General features: G+C 44.0%; 1 protein-coding gene across 1 annotated transcript in view; it reads left to right on the top strand.

The window, feature by feature from the left end:
* The first annotated feature begins 2,526 nt into the window (after nucleotides 1–2,526).
* Nucleotides 2,527–22,937, top strand: part of MYO1H (myosin IH) — a 29,218-nt gene continuing 8,807 nt past the window's right edge. The window contains exons 1-21 of the mRNA XM_054219201.1: nucleotides 2,527–2,577; nucleotides 8,411–8,569; nucleotides 9,633–9,748; nucleotides 10,739–10,937; nucleotides 11,442–11,522; nucleotides 11,962–12,141; nucleotides 13,230–13,328; nucleotides 13,690–13,803; nucleotides 14,135–14,206; nucleotides 14,853–14,972; nucleotides 15,324–15,391; nucleotides 15,739–15,844; nucleotides 16,390–16,470; nucleotides 18,116–18,207; nucleotides 19,671–19,765; nucleotides 20,022–20,068; nucleotides 20,249–20,329; nucleotides 20,812–20,917; nucleotides 21,209–21,326; nucleotides 21,590–21,703; nucleotides 22,338–22,414. Of these exons, the coding sequence (XP_054075176.1) occupies nucleotides 2,560–2,577; nucleotides 8,411–8,569; nucleotides 9,633–9,748; nucleotides 10,739–10,937; nucleotides 11,442–11,522; nucleotides 11,962–12,141; nucleotides 13,230–13,328; nucleotides 13,690–13,803; nucleotides 14,135–14,206; nucleotides 14,853–14,972; nucleotides 15,324–15,391; nucleotides 15,739–15,844; nucleotides 16,390–16,470; nucleotides 18,116–18,207; nucleotides 19,671–19,765; nucleotides 20,022–20,068; nucleotides 20,249–20,329; nucleotides 20,812–20,917; nucleotides 21,209–21,326; nucleotides 21,590–21,703; nucleotides 22,338–22,414 (2,143 nt within the window). The 5' untranslated portion in view covers nucleotides 2,527–2,559. The remainder of the gene's footprint in view (nucleotides 2,578–8,410; nucleotides 8,570–9,632; nucleotides 9,749–10,738; nucleotides 10,938–11,441; nucleotides 11,523–11,961; nucleotides 12,142–13,229; nucleotides 13,329–13,689; nucleotides 13,804–14,134; nucleotides 14,207–14,852; nucleotides 14,973–15,323; nucleotides 15,392–15,738; nucleotides 15,845–16,389; nucleotides 16,471–18,115; nucleotides 18,208–19,670; nucleotides 19,766–20,021; nucleotides 20,069–20,248; nucleotides 20,330–20,811; nucleotides 20,918–21,208; nucleotides 21,327–21,589; nucleotides 21,704–22,337; nucleotides 22,415–22,937) is intronic.

The raw sequence follows: 22,937 nt of genomic DNA, 5'->3' as shown, positions 1-22,937 counted from the left end.
TGCTCATATTAACCTGACAGGCAATTGTTTTATTAAAGCTGACGTGCTGAATGGGACTCTTTTTAATGATATTCTTTACCTGTCTCATTGTGTTAAAGTGGGGAAAGGGGAAGCGGGGAGAGGAGTGAGCAGGGTGAGCGATGGCAGGTGGAACCGAACATCAGCACCGGTTTCATGCCTTGAACCGCCCAGCGCAGCCCATGTAGACCCCGCGTAACAAGAAAGAGTTGCTAAGAACAAATCTCTATTGTTCCCCGTCATCTTTAAATGAGTGTCAAAGTAGGCAGGGGGGCTTTGACCGTTAACCGCACAATTTAGCCTGCCCGTTGTGTCCGGCAGCCCCCACCGCCTTGGAGTTTCTCGGATGAGAAAAGGCGGCCTCAGCCCCTTATAAATGGGCCAACTCTTCTCCTTTGTGTGCAGACTGCCCAGTGTGAAATCTGCAGTGACGTTAAATGTTTTCTAATGAATAATTACTGAAAGGAAATGTAGGAATATATGTGTAATGGATTGTAGCGCATTAAAATGTTTTATTTTGGGCACAAAAATGTTGTCCTTCACCAGCGCCGCGATTGTTTCAGGAAGCCTTTTGTGGGGGTTTGATTCTCAATGGATTATCTGTGAGCGCTCGCATTTCAAATAGAAATCAAAAGGGTCCTTTGGCAAACTAATGTTTTTCAAAATGGCAGCCATGAAGCCCATTTAGTATTTAAAGTTTGGGTTTTAAAGAAATGTTTGAACTCTGGAGATTTTCTCACTTTTTTTCTTTCTTTTGATTTATGAAAGTGAAGTGGTTCACCTCGACCTCTCCTCTATTGAGAAAGACAGACAGTCACCCTTTAACAAGTCTATAGCAGACTATGCCCTGGAGACAGACAAGAGGCCTTAAGAACTGTTGGCGTTTCCCTAGGCTGTTGATTAACCTTAAAACCCTCTTATTCTGTATTCTTTTGAAAAGAAATTAGGTTACAATGTGTAAATTTTTCCGCAGTATAATTGTATTTATGAATTCTCTTGCCTCGAAAAGTGTGTACAGTGGCGCAAGATGGCCCAAGTTCCTCGTTACAGACGTTGCTTTTCCGCAGGGCTGCCGCTGCGTTTCCAAGCACGGTCAACATATAGCATTTCAGTTTCATTATAAATGTGGAAGAGGTTTCCAGAGATATAGGGGCCAGTCTCGCTGAAACGTCTAAAGATCGTCTCGTCTTTTTGCTGGCTTTGCTGCAATCGGACGACCGTAACTTGGCCACTTGATGGAGATCTGGCCTGCTTTAATCTGATTTATGCGTGGCTCTAGTTTATCTGAAAATTACCCTGAACAGATTAATTCTAATGAGCCACGCCAAAGTTTCCACAGTAGGATGAAAGTATTTCCCTGTCGCCCTGGCCTCACTGTTATTCTTGGGCAGCGACGTAGCGTTTCAAGTCCTATTGCCAAGCATACAGCGGTACCAGCTCTCTGGTGGTCACTGAGCCCGAGTTCTCTTTGGGGATGAAGGGATGGGGTCCTGGCTTCTAGCGGAGCAGATGCTGCACAGGCAGCTGGCTGCAGCCCCTTCCAGCAGCCCTATGGCATGCTGTAATCTTGACCTTGAGGTCGCTGCCAGAGTTGAAGGAAGAGACGTGATTGCTGGGACCTGTCCTTGCTCTCCTGTTGACCTTGCCAAGAAGGATCTTGCAGAACGTCTGTCTTTGCCACTTTTTGTGGTCAAGCACTGTCACTGCCCTTTTGGCCAGCTTCTCTTGAGAGCCATAGATGGAAGAAGGTAGAGCAGAGCCCAAGCGGCTGCCTTGTTATAATCCTTGCAGTGCCGACGTCCAGTTTTCAGGACTCTTAATGAGCAAATTCCTGTTGCGCACAAGGGGTGCAGGACTGGGTCAAGGAGCGCTGCCTCTTGCGGTAAATGAGTATTTCCAAAACAGAGCTCTGATGTTTCTAAAGGAATCTGTATTAGCAGTGGTGCTCCAAGCTCATCTGTCCTGAGCAAGCCTGAGATTCTCATGTCTATTTTAAATCTAATTTCTATTTTAAAGATGGCTCCAGAAATGTCTGCTTGCTGCGCCCCATTCCTGTGGCACGAGTTTTATTTGCTTACATCTCAGGGGTGTAACAACAGAAAAAAAGAGGCAAAAAGGTCATAAATGTTTGGTATCACAGCGGATTTCCTAGGCTGCCAGCTGGAGACGGAGCTGAACAAATAGACTGAACTGTGCTTTGGGATCGCTGTGTCCGGTGTTAGATAAGGCTCTGAGTTTGGGGCTGAGGGCGTGGGAGTGGGAGCTTTTTTGCAGAGGTCGTAGCAAAAGTGTGTTCTTCTTGGTAAGAATTATCTTTCTGTTACCAAAAACTGATTCCGTTGGGAAACAGATAGTTCTAAGTAAACTCTGTTAAACAAGTGTTTCTTTCCACTTCTCTATGGAAATATAAATTATTGAGGTTTTTTTCTTTTGAGTTTTGAATGTTCTTGTTTATAATCGGTATTTATTAGCTGAGGATATGTCAGAAATGCCTTTGCCCGACTCAGCTTCCTGGATGGTACTGTTTGCCTGTTTTCCTCAATGACTCTTAGCCACCGGGTAAGATATCTTATCTTCTTAATGTTGCTGTAAGACCAGACAATGATATTTTGTGGCTACAGGAAGGGTTATTCCAATTCTGTAGACCCTGATCTTGCTACAAGTCCCTGTAGGAGGACGCCTTCGTTGTTCAGTGAGGTTGGACTTGGGTATGGAGCTTCTTAAATACGGAGCTCTTTACAGGATTAAAAGCATCGTCTGGAGGATGGTTGAACAGAACTGCGAGGTCACTTGCTGCTGCTCGTGGATCACCGGCTCCCCAAATGGAGGGGGTTTTAATCTGTTGACAGTCGTTTATGCAGAGAAGCAACCATGGGAAAATATTTGTTGTTGTTGTCTTTGACAGCTGGGCAGAGGGGGAGAAAGAGTTGGCATCATCTGGGAGTTGGCAGCAATCGGAGCCCAACCGGAGAAGTCACTTTTGAGGGGAGAAACTGTCTGTCACATATGAAAAAAGGGATAATCTGTGTAAAGGTCAATCTGCAAATAAAATTGGGTTTTGCGGTGACCTCTAGTGGGGAGCCAAACTGGGAGCTGGGGGAAGGGGGTGAGGAGCCCTTTCAGGGGTGGTAAATTTTGCGCCTGGATTTGCTCAAATTACCCATGCGAAAGGTTAGAGCCCGTCGCTTCATCTTCAAACAGACTTCACTCTTTCGGTGAGGTCTTAAAATCTCATCAAGCGGTGCTGTCGCCATAAACCTCATGACAGCTTGAGTGCTGACAGCGTGTTAGATAATTCATTAAACAAGGAGGACGGGAGCATCCCTGCCCAAGGAGGGAGGCGAGCAAACAGCCGGACACATGATACTTGGTGTCAGTGGGCCTTAACTTCAGCTCTGTTACCTCTTTACGGAGGAAGCGCAGGACGGGAGATGGCACGCTGCGGCTGGGGGGATGCAGGTAAAGGAGGAGGCATGTGTGAAATAAAAACACTTCAGAATTTGTAGGGTGCCAGTAAGGAAATCCGGCACCTCTGGCAGGTTGGGACGGTTTGGGGGGGTGTGGAGGATCCATGAGAAGACTTTTCTGATTTTTTGTGGTGGGAATTGGTGGCCTTATGGGTGGCCCCAATGAACCAGGAATTTGGTGGCTTGCGTGGCATTTTGCTGTTGATAAGGGGGTTGCTATAGACTGTGTGGGTAGGAGGCTACTTGAAAGTGAGATGGTGCCCACCTGAGGGTCTCGCCTCTTCTTTGTATTTGCATGGGTAGCGTGTAGCATGGTTTGGTTTGGGTTTTTCTAGTGCTTCCAAAATAGCTGTGGCATCATAACTGATCCTTCTCTGCCCCTATACATTAACCTCTTCTCTTCTATGATCTTAAACCAAAGACAGAGCAACAATTAGCTTTGGAGCCTGATGAAAAATGAAGTTCTGAGCCTCTGGCAAAGATAAGTAATAATTTTGCAAAGTTTCTTTAAAAAAAAAATTTAAGTGTTCCTTGCCAAGTCTTGTTTGCTTGTTACAAACTGGTACAAACTTTGTCAAAGAAACTAGTCTGTTGCTTCTGACCTTAATTTAGGCCTTTTTTGAGAGCTGCACATCTCATGAATTTGTGTTGTGATCCGTTGTGGTTCCTTGTAGTTTCAATGTTGACAGACAAATCCCTGTGGGAAAAGAAAAAGCCCTCATTGTAGTGAGGGAGAGGTTTTCTGATAGCGCTTGCATCTCAGTAGGCAAGAAAGAAATCTCCTGACTCTTAAGTGATGAGGAAAGGAAAATAATCCTTTAAAAAGAGCAGTGTCTTGCTGGGATAATGTTCAGTGATGAGTCCTGGGGGGGTATCTCTTACTGACGCACCAGGTAAGCACAAAACTTCTAGTAAACTTCCAGAAACTGGATGAGGGACAGGGCAGTAAATGGTACTGTGATAATAAAATTGCCTGACTTCAGAAACAGCAAAATACTGAGAAAATCTGAGCACAAAGTAGCCTAGAAAAGGGTTCCGGATTTTTGTCTAAAAAAACAGTGAACAGTGTCGCTTACCAGTTAACACACGAGTGAGAGAACTGGGTTAAGGAAACCTGACCAGCTCGATGGCCACTGTGGTTTCAGGCTTATTCTTTCATCCTTCCCTGCTTGGAGAGAAGGTAAAAGTCTCTTGTCCAGCTTGTCCTGAGTGCTTTCTCAGAAGGACAAATCCACCTTAAGTTGTTTATAGTCCGTATTTCTGGTAAAATGACAAACTCTAACCTTGTCAGGCAGCCACTGTGCTATGACCAAACTGGAGTGGGAAAAAATGAGTATCAACCGCTTGCGGGAAAAATAAGTGGAAACAGTTCAGACTGTGATATGGTTTGGGTTTTACACTGCCTTAGTTCAATCTCAATTTAAAGTTTTCAGTTTAAATTCTTTGTTTGGCCTGGTCCAGGGTTTCTGTAGAGGAGGTTGGGTTTCAGGGCATTATTATTTTGATTAATGCCCAGTGTATAATTTGAAAGTGAAGCTATTAGCATATTCTCTTTGCTTGTAGTAATTCTGGAAAAGAAATGCTTTACTGTGGGAGAAAAATCAGGTGATTTCTTACTCGGACTGTCAGAAATAACTTGAAATAACTGATGGCTGAAAGAAGACAACAGTTGAGAAAGACAGGAGACTTCATATGCCGTAAGCCCTAAACAGGTACAGGTACAGGAGGTACAGGATCCTCCAGACAAGACTGCTCCTCCTGTATGGCACGTTAATTTGCAGCGGTTAGACACCACAGCCACGTGTGTGTGATATGGTAGAAATGTCTAGATAGATCTAATTCAGGATGTAACAGGTTCGGTGTGTTGATAGTGGTCCGGTAGTAGAGGCTGCTGACTCGGAGCAGCTGCCACGTGTGCCAGGGTAGGTATCTTGAGGGCTTGCTGGAGAGAAGCCCTGACCGTGCGCGGAGCAGAGGGTGTGTATCGGGAGGTCATGTTCCCGCAGCCAGGCCAAAGCCTCTGCTTTAAAAATGGATTTGCAATTAAATTCCAAGACATCTCTTACCCGGTAAGACATGCTTAAGCTTGAGAACTTTTTCAACAGCCCTGGCTTCGTAAGTTTGATTGCTTTTAAATCTGTCACTGGATACGCATTGATAACAGCCTGAACATGCTTGATTTGAGAGATGCACATCTTTACTGGTCTGCAGTGATTCCTTCTGTTCTTGACCTGGAGCTAACAAAGCAGCTGCTCAGTTAAGCCTGATAAACACTCTTACAGCTTGGTCAGGTCTAAAGAAAGCTGGGTGCCCTCCCAGCTGGGGTAGGTCAGCCCTGCTGGCAGAGGCTGGGCTCCGAGCTCAGCCACCCTTGTAGCAGGATCGAGAAAGACAGGATGATTAAGACAAAAGTTTCACTGCTAAATGGTCAAGAAAATATTGGGGCAAAAGAAATAAGGTAAATATCTAGCTCTAAACTCTGGCATTTTGATTATGAAATGTGTACTTGTTTGATATTAAGAATATTAATCTTGCAGTGACTTATGTGGAGTAGATAGGTGTGGCTTTTTCTCTAAAAGCACTTTATCTTTTGCTAATAAAAAAAAAATCTGTGGTTTGAATATCTCTCAGATTCTTGAAGTTTGTAGAATCAAATTAAATGTTTAATATGCCAATGAAGATGAAATTTATTTTTTTTTATTTTTTTTTTAATCTCTTTCCTTCCCCTGCCATGTTCCTCCCCACCTAGATAGTGGGGTTTGTCCAGGTGTAGGTTTGAGAAGCTAAATCATCCTGTGTGTGCTGTCTTCCAAACCGATGGAACCTGAGCTAAGGACAAGCATAACAAATGGATAAGATATGCCACGTGCAGAGGAGAGAGAAAGGGCTATTAATGTTAAAAGGAAAAAAAAGTAGGTATTTTTCTGGCAAAGTTAGAAGTGACTACAGTCCCATTATGCCATAGCTCAGGAGAAACGAGGAATACCACCTCCAGCCAACCTGGAGCTGGTCACAGAGTCAGCCGGAGGCAGCGGAGGTAAAATGCAAAAAAGTAATTACTCGTACATGAAGTTAGTGCAGGTATAACTTATTTATTTTTCAGCTGTGATAGGATTTAAATAGTATGCTTTCGGAGTATCTTTCTCTTGGGAACATTGTGGTAATGTTACTGCTGAACATAAACCTACAAAGCTCAGGTCAGTCTTTCCATTCAATAAACAGATGAATATAAAGAACAGGCTGTGCTAAAAATAAGACTAATGTTAAAATTCCTGTTTAAGAGCTGACTCTTCTGAGCTTCCCTCAGGCATAAAGAATATTGTGCAGTTGAGTCCTTTGCTCTTCGTTTTGGTGAACTGCTTCTAAATCCACCAAGCCTTAGTGTCCAAAGTGCTATCATCTTCCACCGGTACTATGCTGGCTCATCCCGAAAGCCTACCTCCAGAGTCAGGGTTTGCCGAAGCTTAGCAGAAACATTTCACATTGTGACTATTTACAATTTGTAAAACTTCTGCTAAAAAAAATACCCCAAACAAACAAAAAAACCCAAAACCCGAACAAAAAAATCCAAACCAGTGATGTGGCACTGCATAAACAGGCCACGGCTGTCTTTTTGGTGCGTGTTCAAAATCTTACACACAATCTTCTTGAGCAGCGGAGCAGCAAAATGTAAAAAGCCAATGTCACAAAGGGCAGCATGAGAATAACGAAGGTGCTGGGCTTATGTACACGTCCCTGAGCCTGAGGAGCTGCTGGGCGCCTTCAGCTGGCGGCTGCTCAGCCAGTTTCTCTCCCCCAATTTTTTCAAAGCCCGGGAACCCTAAAAGGTAAGCTGCTCAAAATGCATTAACTTCATTTCCGTCGTCAGGGAAGTATTTTATGCATTAGGGTAGGAGTTTTACTCTGAACTGTGTAATCCTAGTGTCTTTAAACAGCAAACAAACAAGAAATCCTGGAAACACCAATGTGGCACGCTTATTGCTATAGAATAAAGAATATCCTGTTAGTCTATTTGCTAGCATGAAATTATCAGCTTGATTTAATTAAATAAAAAGCATACAATTTATTCTTACAGCCTGGGAAACAACAACTTGATCCTCAGCAGTGACTATTTTCAATACAAAGTCAACTTCCGTGATAAAGAATCAGAAATGGTGTGTGCAAAAGACTTACGTTTTGTCAGCAACATCCTTTTTGACTCTTTCAGCTTTTTGAGAAAAATGGGGCGTGTGCTAGTAAAGGTTTAACTGTTCGCCCAAATCGCTGTTTGACTAGTTTTATCAGCTTGGTGGCCTCACTGCTCCCAGCCCGGGTCTCTTGCTGGTGTGTGGAGACATCTGCTGCCCAACTCTGAAAGCTGACTTCGATCTGCTCGCGGAAGGCACTAGGGATAATGAAGCAGTTTTGTGCAGAGTAGTATTGTAGAATTAATCTTTTTTCCCTAAAGGTCAAGTCCAACGCAGCCTTTTCTGGAGAGTCTCCATTTTTGTAGTTATATCTGTGTAAAGTAGTTGCAGGTGGTGTAGAAACTAACTATTTGTCTGGTATCTTCCTGCATTAACTTCCCAGCTGTGTGCTTGCAACTGCTTTGTCTAGTTCATGAAGTGTCCCAGATCGTAACTGCATCTTCTGAGATAGGTTTGTCTCGAGCAACTATTATGTTAGCAAGGGCTACTGGAAACTTTGGTCTTCCTCTATGATCACAGTAGTGAGTCTCAGACATCTTGACTGTAAAGAAATTGGAGTGCAAACTTGCATGGTATGAAATTGCCATCTTTGGGGAAGGTGTTAAAAACAGCTTGGATAATAATCTCTTGGCATTATCCGTGCAAGGTTGATTTGGCCCCAGGGGAAGGACTTAGCCAACCCTTAGGGTCCCTACCTGCTCTCTCCTAATTCTGTGTCATACAACATTTGTGTTGTAGAAAGAAGAAGTGGAAGATAACACTGACGCAAACATGGAAGGGGCTCTGATAGCCCGGGACAGAGTTGGGGTGCAGGACTTTGTGCTTTTGGACTCCCACACCAGTGAGAATGCTTTCCTGAACAACCTTCGCAAGCGATACCAAGAGAACCTCATCTACGTAAGTGCTGATCACGTGGAATCGTGTAGCCCGTGGCAGGTGAAATGTCTCTAAGTGTGGCTTTGCTAGTCAGATCTAGGAAGAATGCGTATGTGTGTTTGTCTTTATATGTATTTATCTAGCAATATACCTTGCTTAGATGTTGGTAGTACCCAGTAGAGCCATCACCCAGTTGTAGTTTGTCTACTTTAGCTAATGAAAATAATAGTCTCAGCTTGCTCTGGGTTACCTTACAAAGTTTCAAACGACGTGCAGTAAATAGTAAGGGAATGGGAAAGTGAAACGCTGTCTTTGAAGGCAAGGCAGCGCTGAACGTGATATCTGACCTGTCTGAGAAGTGCTGGGTACTTCACGGTGCACGCTAAGATGACTTCACAGCCGTGTCCATTGTCTCAGCAGCCCCAAGGTTATACATTGGCTTACAGCAGTGGCAAGTAGTATCTAAACATGTCCTTTGTCAAATGAGGACTGATATTTATATAACACTAATGGAAAGAATTGAAAAGAATGTAAAACAGGGCATTTCAATGTGCTGAAAATGCATACAAATAAAGGAAAATGTAATGTGCCCTGAAATGTGTTATTTGATCACCTTTCACAGTCAGGAAGGAATTTTCTCTGTTGAACAACTGTCTGTGGAATAGCTGTCCTACTTGTCTACAGCATTAGTTACTGGTCATTTACAAAGATTTTTGTGAAACAGAGTTGGGATAGTAAACGCATTATTAGGTTAACTTTAAGTAAGAAAAAAAAAATTCCATAAGCATCTTGAGATATCAAAACCTTGTATGTAACATCTAACGCTCTAAGCTGACTCTTATTGTTCAACGCCACTCTTCTCTGGGTAGATTTTGCAAGAAGTTTGGTGTTGTCTTTGAAATAGCGACACCTGTGGAGTTTTTCTTGTTTGCTTTTTTTTTTTCCCTCTCTCAAAACGAGTTCTGTACCATCTTTTCCAGTTGTTCTCGCATAATGTTCTGATGTACGTGACGACTCCTTTTGGGAGCTGTCATTGCAGTGATGGAACAGGTTTCCCACCTGTATGCGTTCTTTCTCCCTGCAGACATATATTGGTACTCTTCTTGTATCTGTCAACCCTTACAAAGAGCTGGATATCTACACAGTCACGCAGATGCAGCTGTATCGAGGGGTAAACTTTTTTGAACTGCCACCACATCTGTAAGTAGAGCCCTTAAGATTTCAGTTCATATTAATAAATTGGGTGTTCTCTGTACTGCTGTGTCCTAGCAACAGGGATGTGTATCCACAGTCACTAGGTCTGGTGAATGCTGATATTCTTATCTTCCTGTGGGTAAGGATGTGTTTGTCTTTATCTTCTATCTGACTGTAAGAATAAAAGAGGAATAAAAGGGTTGCAGAAGTTGATGCTGGGGAAACTGTAGGGGAAGAGTAATCCTGAAGATAACTCTCCAGACTAGTACTCAGCGTGTTCTCCTCATTACACATGGTCTAGTCAGACCACTGCTTGACTGTGTCCATGTGCAAGTCACCATCTTCTCCTTCGGTTGTTCGAAACACTCTGATCGTCTTGCCTTGCCCTCTGAGGCCCCGTGTGAGTGCGGACAACCACAGGGCTAGCAGAGTGCTCATGCACAGCCTCCACTCGGACTTCCCATGAGGGGAAGAAACCTGACATTCTGAACTCTGAGCTGGAATTTTTTTGGTGGTTGGAAGCTGTTGGGTGGTGATCTGAGTAGGTTTTTCTTTTTCTTTTTTCCCTTTTTTTTTTTTTTCCCCCTCCCTTAAGCGGCATGTTGGTGAAGGCTCTGCTATTGGTTATCTTTGTGTCTGTCTTTATCAGCAGAAGTTGAGATCTTCCCTGGAATCAAAACTGCCTCTTCTGCTTTGGAAGAGGGAGTCCCTGCTGTGTATGAACTGTATTCACCAGGAATACACGCAGCCTGTATAAATCCTACAGCAGCAGTGGGGAAAAAGAATAAGCCCGTTCTGTCCCTCAAATACAGACTGGGGTTTTTTTCTATGAGACCTCAAGTCAGTCTCGTGTTTTAAGGTGTGCTTTCCCATCATGTCCAATACTTGTAATGTTAGATGAGGAGTAAGTAATTCTGAAGAATCTTTGATACTCTGCCACATTGCCATTCCTAACGGATGCTTCTGTTCTGAATACTTCTTGTGATCCTTGTTCAGATATGCCATAGCTGACAACGCCTACCGGGTGATGTGCAGTGAGTACAACAACCATTTCATCCTCATCTCTGGGGAGAGCGGAGCTGGGAAGACAGAAGCATCCAAGAAGATCTTGCAGTATTACGCAGTAACCTGTCCAACTACGGAGCAGCTGCAGATCGTCCGTGATCGACTGCTACTTTCCAATCCTGTTCTGGAGGTAAAAACTAAATAGAGGTAAAAATGCGATGGCCTCACTCCACTAGACTTTGATGCAAGTCTACACACCTGCACCCAGGAACGGCCTCCAGTTTTACATGATTTTGTGCCTGCATCCACAACATAAACAATAACAAACATTCGGCCTCTTGGCAGCACAACCTCTGAAAGAATGCTTGGCATTTAACATCACTTCGTGTTTAGAAATTAAACTTGGGGTTTATAGTGGAGAATAGCTGAAAACTGGGAGTACAAGGAAACTGTACACCATGCCACAGTTCCTTGTGGCTTCAGTTATAGGTCATATAAGAAAGAACGATAGTTTGCTTATCTGAATCCCACATTAAAGCTAGGGAAATACATTAGTTTCTGTTTCCCTAATCCCACTAAATTCTGTAGAAGGACTTGGCTGATGCAGCAAGTCTGTTACTGGAACGTTGTCCTATCGTGGGTGTCAGGTTCTCGGTAAGATGACAAGTAACTTAGTCTATCCGTTTATCCATAGGCTTTTGGAAATGCAAAAACTCTGCGTAATGACAACTCAAGTAGATTTGGGAAATACATGGATATCCAATTTGATTTTAAGGTGAGAACAAACTTAATGGACCGCTATTAAAACAAGTTGCATCAGTGAACTGCTTGGACGCTTACCAGGCAGCACGGGATTTATTAAGACTTACACTGCAGTTTTCTGACCCTATTTTTACAGGCATTGCATTTTGCGAGTAAAGTGACTAGTTGTACATCCTGAAACCTTCTTATATTACTGGCAATACTGCCAGCGCGCAGTAGAAAGCTAATATAGATTGTTGTAAAGCACAAATTACACCAGAAGGACAGCAGACTCTTTAGATACAGCTTGTACTGTTGTTGGATACTAACTCTTAAACACAAGATGGCAGATGAGTAACAGCAGAAACATGCCTCTCCTGACACTGCTCCTTTTTCCTAGCTGTGGAGGAACAGCCGTCGCAATGATGTTGTTTATATCTATTGGTGTTGATCTGACTGCTTTGTTCTGCTAGGGAGCTCCAGTAGGAGGGCACATCCTCAGTTACCTAATTGAGAAATCCCGAGTTGTCCATCAAAACCACGGAGAAAGGAATTTCCATATTTTCTACCAGTTATTAGAGGGTGGAGACAAGGATCTTCTCTGCTGGCTTGGGCTGGAGCGCAACCCCCAAAAGTACGCGTATCTCATCCAGGTCGGTGAGAGCGTGTCCCTCTCTCTCTGTATTTTGCACCTAGAATTGTAGGGATTGCAAATGCAGCTTTCCTCACTAAGTGCACTGCTGAGCTTCTAGGAGAACACACTGTGTCAGGCTGTAGTGAAACTTGCAGGCAGGTTGGTGGCAAACATATTTGCCCTGAAGCTGTCGTACACCGTTCTATGCTGGGTGCTTTTGTAGCAGGACCTGTTCTAGCTATGATGGCCTAAGGACACACGTGATACGTGGCTTAGTAAGGGATAATGTATCTCATTGAATCAGCTCATAATAGTTGTGGGGACAGAAACGAGTTTTTGGGCAACATGACACAGTGACAGCAAGGCCGTCAGAGCTGAAAAAAAGTCACTTTCACCAGGTCTCTTCTTAATTGTGTATTCCCCATGTTCTGTGCGCGCAGAATGGCTTACTGCTGCTGTGAGCATGTAAACACTCTTAAGCAAATGTCACCAAACCATTCAATGACCCTGGTCCCTCTGGTACAGTCAAAACACTTCTTGATTCATTGAGAAGAGCGGTCTGAGCTACTAAACAGCAGAGTAGTACCTGTCTGCAAGTTACGCTTTGTATAAAGGCATCTCTTCTAAGGCCCCGTTGTCAGAACCTGGTATAAAAGGAGTTTCTTGGGATTTATGGACCTCATATTATAGACATCCATAGGTATGGTTGTGCGCTATACAGCTCACTTCATGGTAGTGCGCTCAGTTTCCTTTCTTCCTTGGTAGTGAAGAATACTTGGGCGGAAGATAATATTACCATAAAAATGGAAGATGGCTAGAAGCTCAAGCTCTTCACAAGCCTTAGCCATTTTATGGCAATCACTATCCAAGGTCAATGCTTTAAGTTATCCGAAGATGTAAGTATAAGCTGAAAGATCTGATCAAATGAGCCACTTTCAGGCTTAGCAGGAGTGAAATAAACTTGCGAGCTAGTTGCAGACTGCACCTGTGCAGGCTGAGGAAACTGGAAATGAAAGTGGTACGCCTAGTAGTATGCTATGTTTGTTGCTGATAATAAAATTGCTTTGCCAATGAATTGTACTAATTTATCTTTCTTTTACCGTACAGGGTCGATGTGCCAAAGTGTTTTCTATTAATGACAAAAATGACTGGAAAGTAGTCCGCAAAGCTTTTTCTATCATTGACTTTACTGAAAAAGATATAGAGGTATGCATGTAAAAGGGACTGAGCCTACCAAAGGGAATTTAAATAAGGAGCATACTGCTGTCTTTCCTTAAAAGTGATGAAAGCAGTCTTGCTTGGGAGAGGTGTTAAGGATGGAATAGGACGTGATTTGGGGGGGGACTGAGGGGAGTGGGTGGGTGATGAGCTCTATCACTTGGTACAGCTTGATGGCAACTGGTGGTAGCATGTCTCTGAAGCAGGCTGTCTGACTCGCCTCCTTCAGCTTAGCCAATATTCTGCTTATTAGCACGGGTAGTACCGATTAGTACCTTATTAGCACAATTAGTACCATCCCATGGAGCTGTGGGAACCTGTTTTCTAATGGTGTATCTCTCGTTATTAGCATCTCTTTGGAATTGTTGCTAGCGTCCTACACCTTGGGAACATTCAGTTTGAAGAAGACAGCAATGGACATGCCATCATTCGTGATGGCACGCAGATCAAATGGATTTCAAAGGTATCTTTTCTGAGATGGTGTCAATATTACAAGTGCTGTGAAGAAAGCCTTGACACTAATGTCTTTTTTTTCTTAAGGACAAAAACATCTGTTCCCAAAAGCAGAAGGATTGCTGTATAAATACCCAGCTCACGTTATAGACTGTCTTGAATTGTAGGGCCCCTTTTCTCTATAGCATATCTCTCTGAAACTTCCTTACTTATTGTTGCTCAAAGATGAGTGTAACTGGGAATGGACCGGGGGGGTTATGCCCTACTGATCACACAGTACTGCTTATTTAAACACTCTCCCGCTGGTCATACTCTGAGCGCAAGTATTTCTTTCTCTGCAGCTACTGGGTGTGCACTTGTCCATTCTGCAGGAAGCTCTCACCCATCGGAAGATCGAAGCCAGATCCGAAGAGGTATCGAGTAGTTCTCTGTAACCCCAGGCAGCTGGGAGCCACCCCAGCTAGTGGTGGTGACAGATAAGGAGTTCTGTTCTTAGCAGTGTTATAGTAAGAACAGATCGCTCTCTCCTTCTCCGTATCACCTTCCTCTTCTCGCCTGAGATGTTAAACTAAAACGTATTCCCAGTATCAGAGGTTTACTGTGGAACAAGGTAGTAACTATGAAAAAAAGCTAGGAACAGGGACTTGCAGGCAGCCCTGTGTTTGAGCCAAACAATTTCCTTTTGTTCAGTCCCTGGAGTGCTTCATGGGAAACTGGCTGCACAGACAGGAAAGCGCTGGTAAAAACCGTTCTTTGACCATTTTGTACTAAGTTTAATAATAAAACTAAAAGGAAGTCAGAATACTTCCCCCACTGGTCTAAATTAGTGCTGTCCAAAACGTAGTATCACAGTCCTGCTGGCTCATGGCCATACACCAGACTGAAGTGACACTAATGGTAAATAAAGCTGTAGGCAGCTACAGCTCAGACTGGCTGAGCGCTGTGCTGGGGTATAAGACAACGTGGCTGGTTCTCCAAGCCACAAGCGTGAACTGGCTTTGCAGAAGTTTGATCAGGTGTGGTGTTTGTCATCTCTGGTCTATCTTTATTTATTTTTAGGTCCTAAGCCCATTGAACGTAGATCTGGCATTCTACGCTCGGGATGCAGTAGCAAAGGCAATTTACGGACGAACTTTCACTTGGCTAGTCAACAAAATTAACGGCTCTCTAGCCAACAAGGTTGGTTTCTTGTCTAGTATCTTCCTAAACACAGAGCGCTCCTACCACGCTGAGCAGAGCTTCTCCAATGAGGCTCTACAGCACTCGTCACCAAATATCTTGATTGCTTGATAATTGATGTATGGGCATCCCACAGCAGTGAGCTGGAAAGCTGTTTAATTAGGTGTGGAAGGTGGTATGTTAAAGAGTTGTAGCAGTTCGTTACCTGCTTTAAAGTGGCTACTCCATTGGCACGTGGTACAAAGCTCTCGAACAGAAAGCTTAAAATTTAGGTGAAGGAAACAACATGAAACATGCAGGGAAGAAGCGTGAGCTGAAGCAGCAATTACAGAGCAATGGTATCTTCAACAGGATTCAACTCGGAAAACTGTCATCGGCCTGCTGGATATCTATGGTTTTGAAGTGCTGGACACAAACAGGTAACAGCTGTTCCTGAGGCTTGGGGTGATCTGTCCTCACGCTGCTGGGTGCAGGTGCTGAAGTCCTACATGACTTCTTGAGTGTAGTCTTATCCCAGCAAGGCAAGCTAGAGGTGACTGCCAAATCTGAGTGCGTTGGGTTAGCTGAACGCCCTGGAGAAAGCTTTAGCTTGTGCTGCTTGCCTGGATTTGAGCCATTGGTACAACAGCGTGGGAGGAATGCGTGGCTTTGATCTGTGTAGAAGTGGGCTGTCTGGCTGGAAAACAGTAGGTAGTGGTAAACTGTAACAGTGGTAAAACCGTCCATGCAATAAATAAAAACTAATGTTCATTTAACCACTCTGAAGCTTTGAGCAGTTCTGCATAAATTACTGCAATGAGAAGCTCCAGCAGCTGTTGATTGAGATGACCTTGAAAGCAGAGCAGGAGGAGTATGAACTGGAAGGAATAGAGGTAATTTATTATTTTTCCCCCTCCCTTTTTTTCTTTGAACTGCCATTACACTGAATGCTTTTGATCATCAATGAAGAAAGCATCCTGCTTTTTTTATTTTTTTTACTTTGACTTGTTCACGTGGGAAGTATAAGATAGCCGTGGCTCTCATTCTGTAGCCCTTTCGCAGTGTAATCTAGCCTAAACTTAATTTACATCATCTAAGAAAGGAACGAGACGTTCCCCAAAACTCAGAAGGTCAGCAGTGACAATGTCACTGTAGAAATGAAGAGCTCCAACAGCGTAGACACTGGCAGATGGAGTGTGTTAACATAGAGAATAAGAGGATGGTCTGGGCTGCTGAAAGCAAGAAGACGGTAGTGTGGGGTGGTGGATCCCTGTGCTGTCACTTTTTCCCCAGCAGCTCAGTTGGTCCTAAATCACAACACCGATCTCTACTGGGATTGGAACCTTGCTCCAAACAACTTAAAATTTTCAAGGAAAAGATCTTCCTCTAAAACTCTTCTTCCTTTTTTTTTTTTTTTTTTTTTTTTCCTTATTTCCAGTGGGAACCAATTCCATATTTTAACAACAAGATCATCTGCGACCTGGTTGAACAGAAGCATAAAGGAATAATCTCCATTCTGGTAAGAACAGAGTTTGTGCTACTTAAATTAAAATGCCTGCCTGCTCCCTACTGTAATGGTCCATAATCATATTTTTTCCTCTAATTATGTGATGGGTCTGCATTATCCTGAATGTAAACAAATAGATGTTGTAAACAAAGACCCAGAAGATTAAGGTAGAGGATCTGCTTGCTAGAGAGCTGTGGGTTTTAAAGGAGTTAGGCTGCTTCCACAGCAACTCTGAGTGCTTGAGAAGGCAGGCCTAGGCCACTCTCTCCGCTTCTTGCCTGAAGACACTGAGACGTAGAGGGAAGGTACCTGCAGCAACTATAGATTCCATAGAATCATAGAATGGTTAGAGTTGGAAGGGACCTTAAAGATCATCTAGTCCAACCCCCCTGCTGTGGGCAGGGACAGCTCCCGCTAGCCCAGGTTGCTCAAAGCCCCGTCTAACCTGGCCTTGAACACTTCCAGGGATGGGGCACATCCAGGGATTGCTTCTCTGGGCAACCTGGGCGACGGTCTCACCACAGCTGGCTTTAGTCAGCAACAGGGATGGGAGCCGGGCTTCTTCTGAGTACAATTAGGGAGACTGCAGAGCACCAGGAGTGCTCCTCCGTGGCCACCTGAAGCCAGACATCCAGGCTCTCGTAAAGATGAAAAGAGGACAATTCATCCCATTTATCTGCTTATGTGATTTGCTAGTCTTAATCTCTGATGCTTCAGAATGGCTGAGCTAACAGAGAAGCTTGAGAGCTGCCTACCTCCTCCTGGTTCTTCCTCTTGCTTCCTTGCCAGCTTCTAAAATACTGATCTGAAGAAGATCCTCTTTGTGCCTTCATAGGGATGGCAGGAGAAATGGGAGAGGCTGAAGGCAGCTCTCTCCAGAGCCTTTAACACAGAGCTTGTTCTGCAATGCTGTGTAATGCTTTTTGCTTCGAGAAGTGTGTACTTCCATGGGGAGGATTTTGAGCACGCAAGCTAACTACCATGATGTAGCTCTTTCTTGCATGCAAACCCTAATTAGTAAGAAATCTAGTGATCTTCCTGTAGAGACCTGTAGCCGAACGTGAAGTTGAGTTCTCCCTTGCTACTATTCTGACATGTCCACAAAGCTGAGAATTTTTATCACCTCGTTACAGAAGATTAGTACATCGTAATCCAGAGAAGGTGCCGCTGAAGCTCAGCATTAGCTTGACATTGCAATTGATTGCTCTTTTAAGCGGGACTTTTCTACACGTGGTACAACTGGGGGAGCAGGAGTTGTGTCTCTTGGGTTAGAAAAGGGTAATCTATAAGCTCGTCTTCCCCTTCCAACTCTGCACAATTCATCCAGACCGAGAGTCCTTCAGATCCTTCTGAATTGTGGTGTCTAATGATGTCATCTTTCTCACTGTTTAAGTGAACTACAAATAATAAAGGATGAAGCAGGGCATTGCCAAATTTGGAAGAAAAAGGTAGATTTGACTTGGCTTGATTTATCTTGACAGTTCTGAAAACAGATAAGCGAAGCTCTAAATGTAACTAGGAAATTGCCTGTGTAAAATAGAACTCATCTCAAATGGTATCCAAGCTCTTTGGTTTTGCATAACGAAGTTGTACGAAATATTAGCAAGGAGGGAGTAGTCTGTTCAGAGCAGCATTTGATTCAGTGCTGCTGTTTCAGGATGAAGAATGCTTACGACCTGGTGAAGCGACTGATCTGAGCTTCTTGGAAAAGCTGGAAGAGAAAGTAGGAGATCATGCCCACTTCGTGACGTATGCATTTACGCTCTGTATCCTATCGCGGACAGAACTCTTCCCATCTCTTACCCATAACAGAGTATTGGGGAGGGAGGGAACAACTTTTGCTTTGTACCGAAGGAAGTCGAGCAGCCCATCCACTGTCTAACGTTGTAATGTTCTACACTGTTAGAGTATGTCCTGGGGTACTGGGGAGGTGGTGGGGGGGATTCCTGTCTCTTTACTAGTGTGATGCTGATCTTTGAGTCTGGTTTCATTCCACGCTAACTTTAGAGACTAAAGATTAGATGGCTTTGGCCCATGATTTTGGCCTGTGAATGTTAGTTGGCTTTGGCCAGTGGGGGGCTTTGTCCCCCACTGACTCCAGGGAAAGCTGAAGATATTGTGAAGAGGAGTTTAATGCCCCAGGCTGCGAGGGGTAGATAAATGTTTTTCAAGCGTCCGTCTGGATATGTGTGAGGTTTCGGTAGGAAGAGGGAAGAAACGTGCTCCTGCTCGTATCTCACAGATGAGTGGTGTTTTGGTTAATGCTCAATTTGTAGTATTTTCGGATTCAGTTTTGGTGGCAGATGAACGTGTTGGCCCTGGGCTGTTCTGGCAGTTCCCAGCAGAAGCCCGCTGAAGGGCTTTGACAAGTCGTCAGTTCAGAGTCGCGCTGCTGAATTGTCACCATTTCTACATCTCTGAAGTTCATCGCAGCCAAGTGGAAAATTTGTAGCCAACTTCCTTGTCACCACAATGTGCCTTAATACTGTTCTGCCTGATTAAAAGCTTTAAATAGAAGTGCTAGAGCTACTTAAATGGGATCTGTACTTGGCGATACTCTTGGAAGGAAATTTTGATGTACTAATGTGCTGTTGTGACACACAACTCTGCTGTTAGTGACTGCTTACAAAGCTGAAACTTAAACTGTTAAGTTGCTCTTTTATTTTTTTTTCTTTTCCTTTTTTCTTTTTCCCCAGGAGTCCTTGCTTTCTAAAATTTTCCTGCTATTCTTAAAAATTTTGATTCCTCCTTTGTCTTTGGGTTCTTGTTCTAGGGCAAAATATCTCAAACAATCCTTTCCTCCCCTCCCCACCCCATTTTCACTTTGGAATTGAGGAAGCTGGTGATCTTTTTCTTATGTAGGCAGTGAGACTGTATTTAAATGAATGTTATAAGAGGAAATCTTGATAGTTCTGGAATCGGTGATCATTGCCAAATGGCAAAGATAGGTCACAGATATTTTGGGGAGCTTGTGGTGACTGGCTTTCTCCAGCTTTTTCAACTGACGCTGAATTTTGCCGTTAGCTGTTCAGAATGGACAGATAGATGATAATTTGGTTACGGGCCGTAACCGCGTAGTCAGAGCCATATTGATAGAACAGACATTAGGCTCCCAGCTCTCCTACAGCTGCTTTTTGTGCAGGTAACTTTTCGACAAGCTGAGGAAGCCTATTTGCTGCTTTTTCTCTTGGTGGGTTTTTTTTCCCCTGCAGTCGCAAGCTCGCAGACCAGAAAACACGGAAATCGATTGACTGGGTGGATTTCCGCCTCCTTCACTACGCAGGAGAAGTCACGTACTGTGCTGTTGGTGAGTGTGAACAAAGTGCCTGAAGTCTAGGGGTTACCTGAGCTTTTCAGCCAATGTGGTAGATAATAACTTGATGTGAAGATGAAATACAAGATACCTGCCCTCTGAAGGTACTGCTACTTGAAAGACTTAAGCATGAGTGCGGTGTGGATTTCGAGGATATCAGTTTCCAGATTTTGTGTTCAAGTGTGTAGCCTTCAAAAAGAATTAAACCTTGTTTTGTTTTGTGGGTTCGTTGTTTTGGTTTTTTTTTCAGGATTTCTGGAGAAGAATAACGATCTCCTGTACAGAAACCTGAAAGAGGTAGGAAAAGGCTCTTAAGTCACCTTGCTTGAAGCAGAGATGTTTTGCATAAGATGTATTTAATCTCTGTAGCAGACAAGAACATATCTTTCTCCTTAGCAATGTTCTTTAGGCACCTACATGCATGTCCCTAATAGCACACCTGCTAAATAAGGCAGCTTTTCACTTCTCCTGTTTCAGGTGCTGTGCAACTCTAAAAATGGCATCATTAGAGACTGCTTTTTACTATCAGAGCTAGACAACAGGAGGAGACCAGAGACTGTGAGTTTCACCTTTAGCCTTAACTTTGAATATAAACTCAACTTCCCAAGTCTTGATTTAAGCACTGATCCCGTCCTTAGTCCCGAATTCAGTGGATTGTTTTTCTTTTGCTGGTGTTACACCCCTGCTAGCTTCCTGGTAGTTGAGCAGTGATGTTGCTGAGACAGGAGCTACCAATGTGACATACCTTAATGTTATTAATGCATCCTTCTAAAACGAACCCCGTGACTAGCATCCAACAGCAGTTAGTTTCTGAAGGGCTGCCTTGCGTGTCCAGCTGCGTGGCAGGGGTTCAAATGTTCCTGCTAAGCACTCTGTCTAGGTAACTTATGATTTAACTATGCTTCAAAAGCTTTGTGATCCTAATGCATATGTCAGCCTTTTGCTTAACACTTTTAAGATGGGTGCAGGGAACGAGTTGACTTCAATTACTGCAGCGCTTGAATTCCAAAGCTAAGAAGCGTCTTTCGATGTCGTCTTAGGTTGCAACCCAGTTCAAAAATAGTCTGATGAGCCTTATAGAAATCCTGATGTCCAAGGAGCCTTCTTATGTCCGATGTATTAAACCGAATGAGAACAAGGAGCCTGGTAAGACATTGGGCTGAAGGCACGTTGAGATAAAGGAATGAATTGAGGGAGATTTTAGCTTGTAGATAGGTACAGCAGATAAAATATATTTATATATATTTTATATCTATATAGATAGGTTAGAGAAAGATTAAAAAAATATATATATATATTTCTTGGTTAAACTAGCAGCAAAGTCATCGCCCTGAGTAACTGTGGATTTGATCCCTTCCTTATCTGTCCCGTACATGGACAAGTGAGTGAGCTTCCACAGACAGTGTTTACCACTGGATATTTATGTCCTTACTACAGGGAAGTTTGATGATTATCTGATCCGACATCAGGTGAAATACCTGGGACTGATGGAGCACTTGCGGGTGAGACGAGCTGGCTTTGCGTATCGGCGGAAGTATGAACTCTTCTTGCAAAGGTAAGCAGAGCTGTTCTGCCATCTAGCCAGGCAAACCTGCCCTTCCATGAAGGCTTCAGAGCAAGGTTTGTTTAAATGTCAAGTCCCAGTGATATGAGATATGGAGGTGTCAGCAGACAGGTGGCTTTTGTCTGTATGCATTTTGATCTGCTTTGGTATCTTCTGCCTTGAATAAAGCAGTAGGAATTTGCTGGGGAGAGAGTTTCAGGAAGGGGTTCCTCAAATGTCAAGTCATTTGTGGTGATGTCTTGCTGATCTTTCAGGTATAAATCCCTCTGTCCAGCTACCTGGCCACATTGGCATGGCCCAGCAGCTGAGGGTGTGGAGAGGCTCATCAAGCATATCGGTTACAAGCCTGAGGAATACAAATTAGGAAGGTAAACTTCCTTTCTCTGGCTGTGATCTCTGCTGGTTGGCTGCATGGTGCTTGCCATATTTGATCCTCTGTCCTGTCTGTGACTGCAAGCCACCATGTGTCCCTTTCCAGAGAGCCGCAAGATGTAGCGGTGTGAACAGATCCCTTTAGCTTGGCTCTTGCTTGACCATGTGAACTGCGCGGACCTGCCTGGGTCTGCAAACCTGATAGATTCTGATTAGTGACTTCTTTAAAACAGGCCAAAGTGACCTCACCCCAAAGGTATACAGTGCACAGGAGCAAGGAGACAGATAAAAAGCCCAGAGGCATAAACTTCCTCTTTATTTTTACCTTCCTGTTTCCATGGAAGCTTGAATCCAGTTGAGTTTCTTTCATCTCTGGGTTAGGGGAGATGGGCTGCCTCGCTTCAGCTCCAGGTCTCCCTGCTTGCTTGGCCAGAGGCAACTTGCTTGTCTTAAGCTTGGGTTCTTTTCTTAACTGTCTTTTGCAGGCAGCCCTGAACCACAACCGTGTCCTCCCTGCTAAGGCATGGGGCAAGGCAGGGCTCTCTAATGTCACCTTCTGACTCTGAGCCTGGTTAGGGCGGCTGAAGCCATGGCTCACTGTGAATAAGCTGTTCACGGTCTCTTTTTCAGAACCAAAATATTCATTCGTTTCCCAAAGACTCTGTTTGCTACTGAAGATGCATTTGAATTCAGAAAGCACCTGTTAGGTATGGTTCCAGTTCCCTTTGGTTATATATAGACTAAGAAGCAGAGCCTGGGTGGACTGTTTTTCTGGGCTCCGGGTTCACGCAGCAGATGCACCGTGGTGCGAGCTGAGAGCACTGGTCTGCATCGCTCTGGAGAGTCCAAGGAAAAATTAGTAATCTTTTTCCAGGGTGGGGCGAAATCATGAGCTATACTGCTTGAGTTCTAGATACATATCATAGCTCCTTGGTCCTAGTAACTGTTGGTCCATGTCTAGATGCACTAAGTACCTTTCCCCTGAAACTGGGATACCACCTGTCTCATCCTAGTGTTAGCTGTTTGTACCTGCTCGAAATGCATAAATGCACGGGACTGCCTACAGGCACGTTTGCCTATGCAGGCTACTTCTGGTCCCGTTGGTGTTTTGGCACCTTTGTTCCCTGGTGATTGTGCAGTCCCTCCTGGGTCTTGGCGCGTGGTGTCTGATCGGTGGCAGCACAACTCCTGAATGCTGTGATCCTGCAGATACAAGCGATGTCTCTGCTT

This window comes from Rissa tridactyla, chromosome 13 (genome assembly GCF_028500815.1).
Source record: "Rissa tridactyla isolate bRisTri1 chromosome 13, bRisTri1.patW.cur.20221130, whole genome shotgun sequence".
Lineage (NCBI taxonomy): Eukaryota > Metazoa > Chordata > Aves > Charadriiformes > Laridae > Rissa > Rissa tridactyla.
Note: the sequence above shows the minus strand (reverse complement) of the source record. Positions and strands in the feature narration are given on the sequence as shown.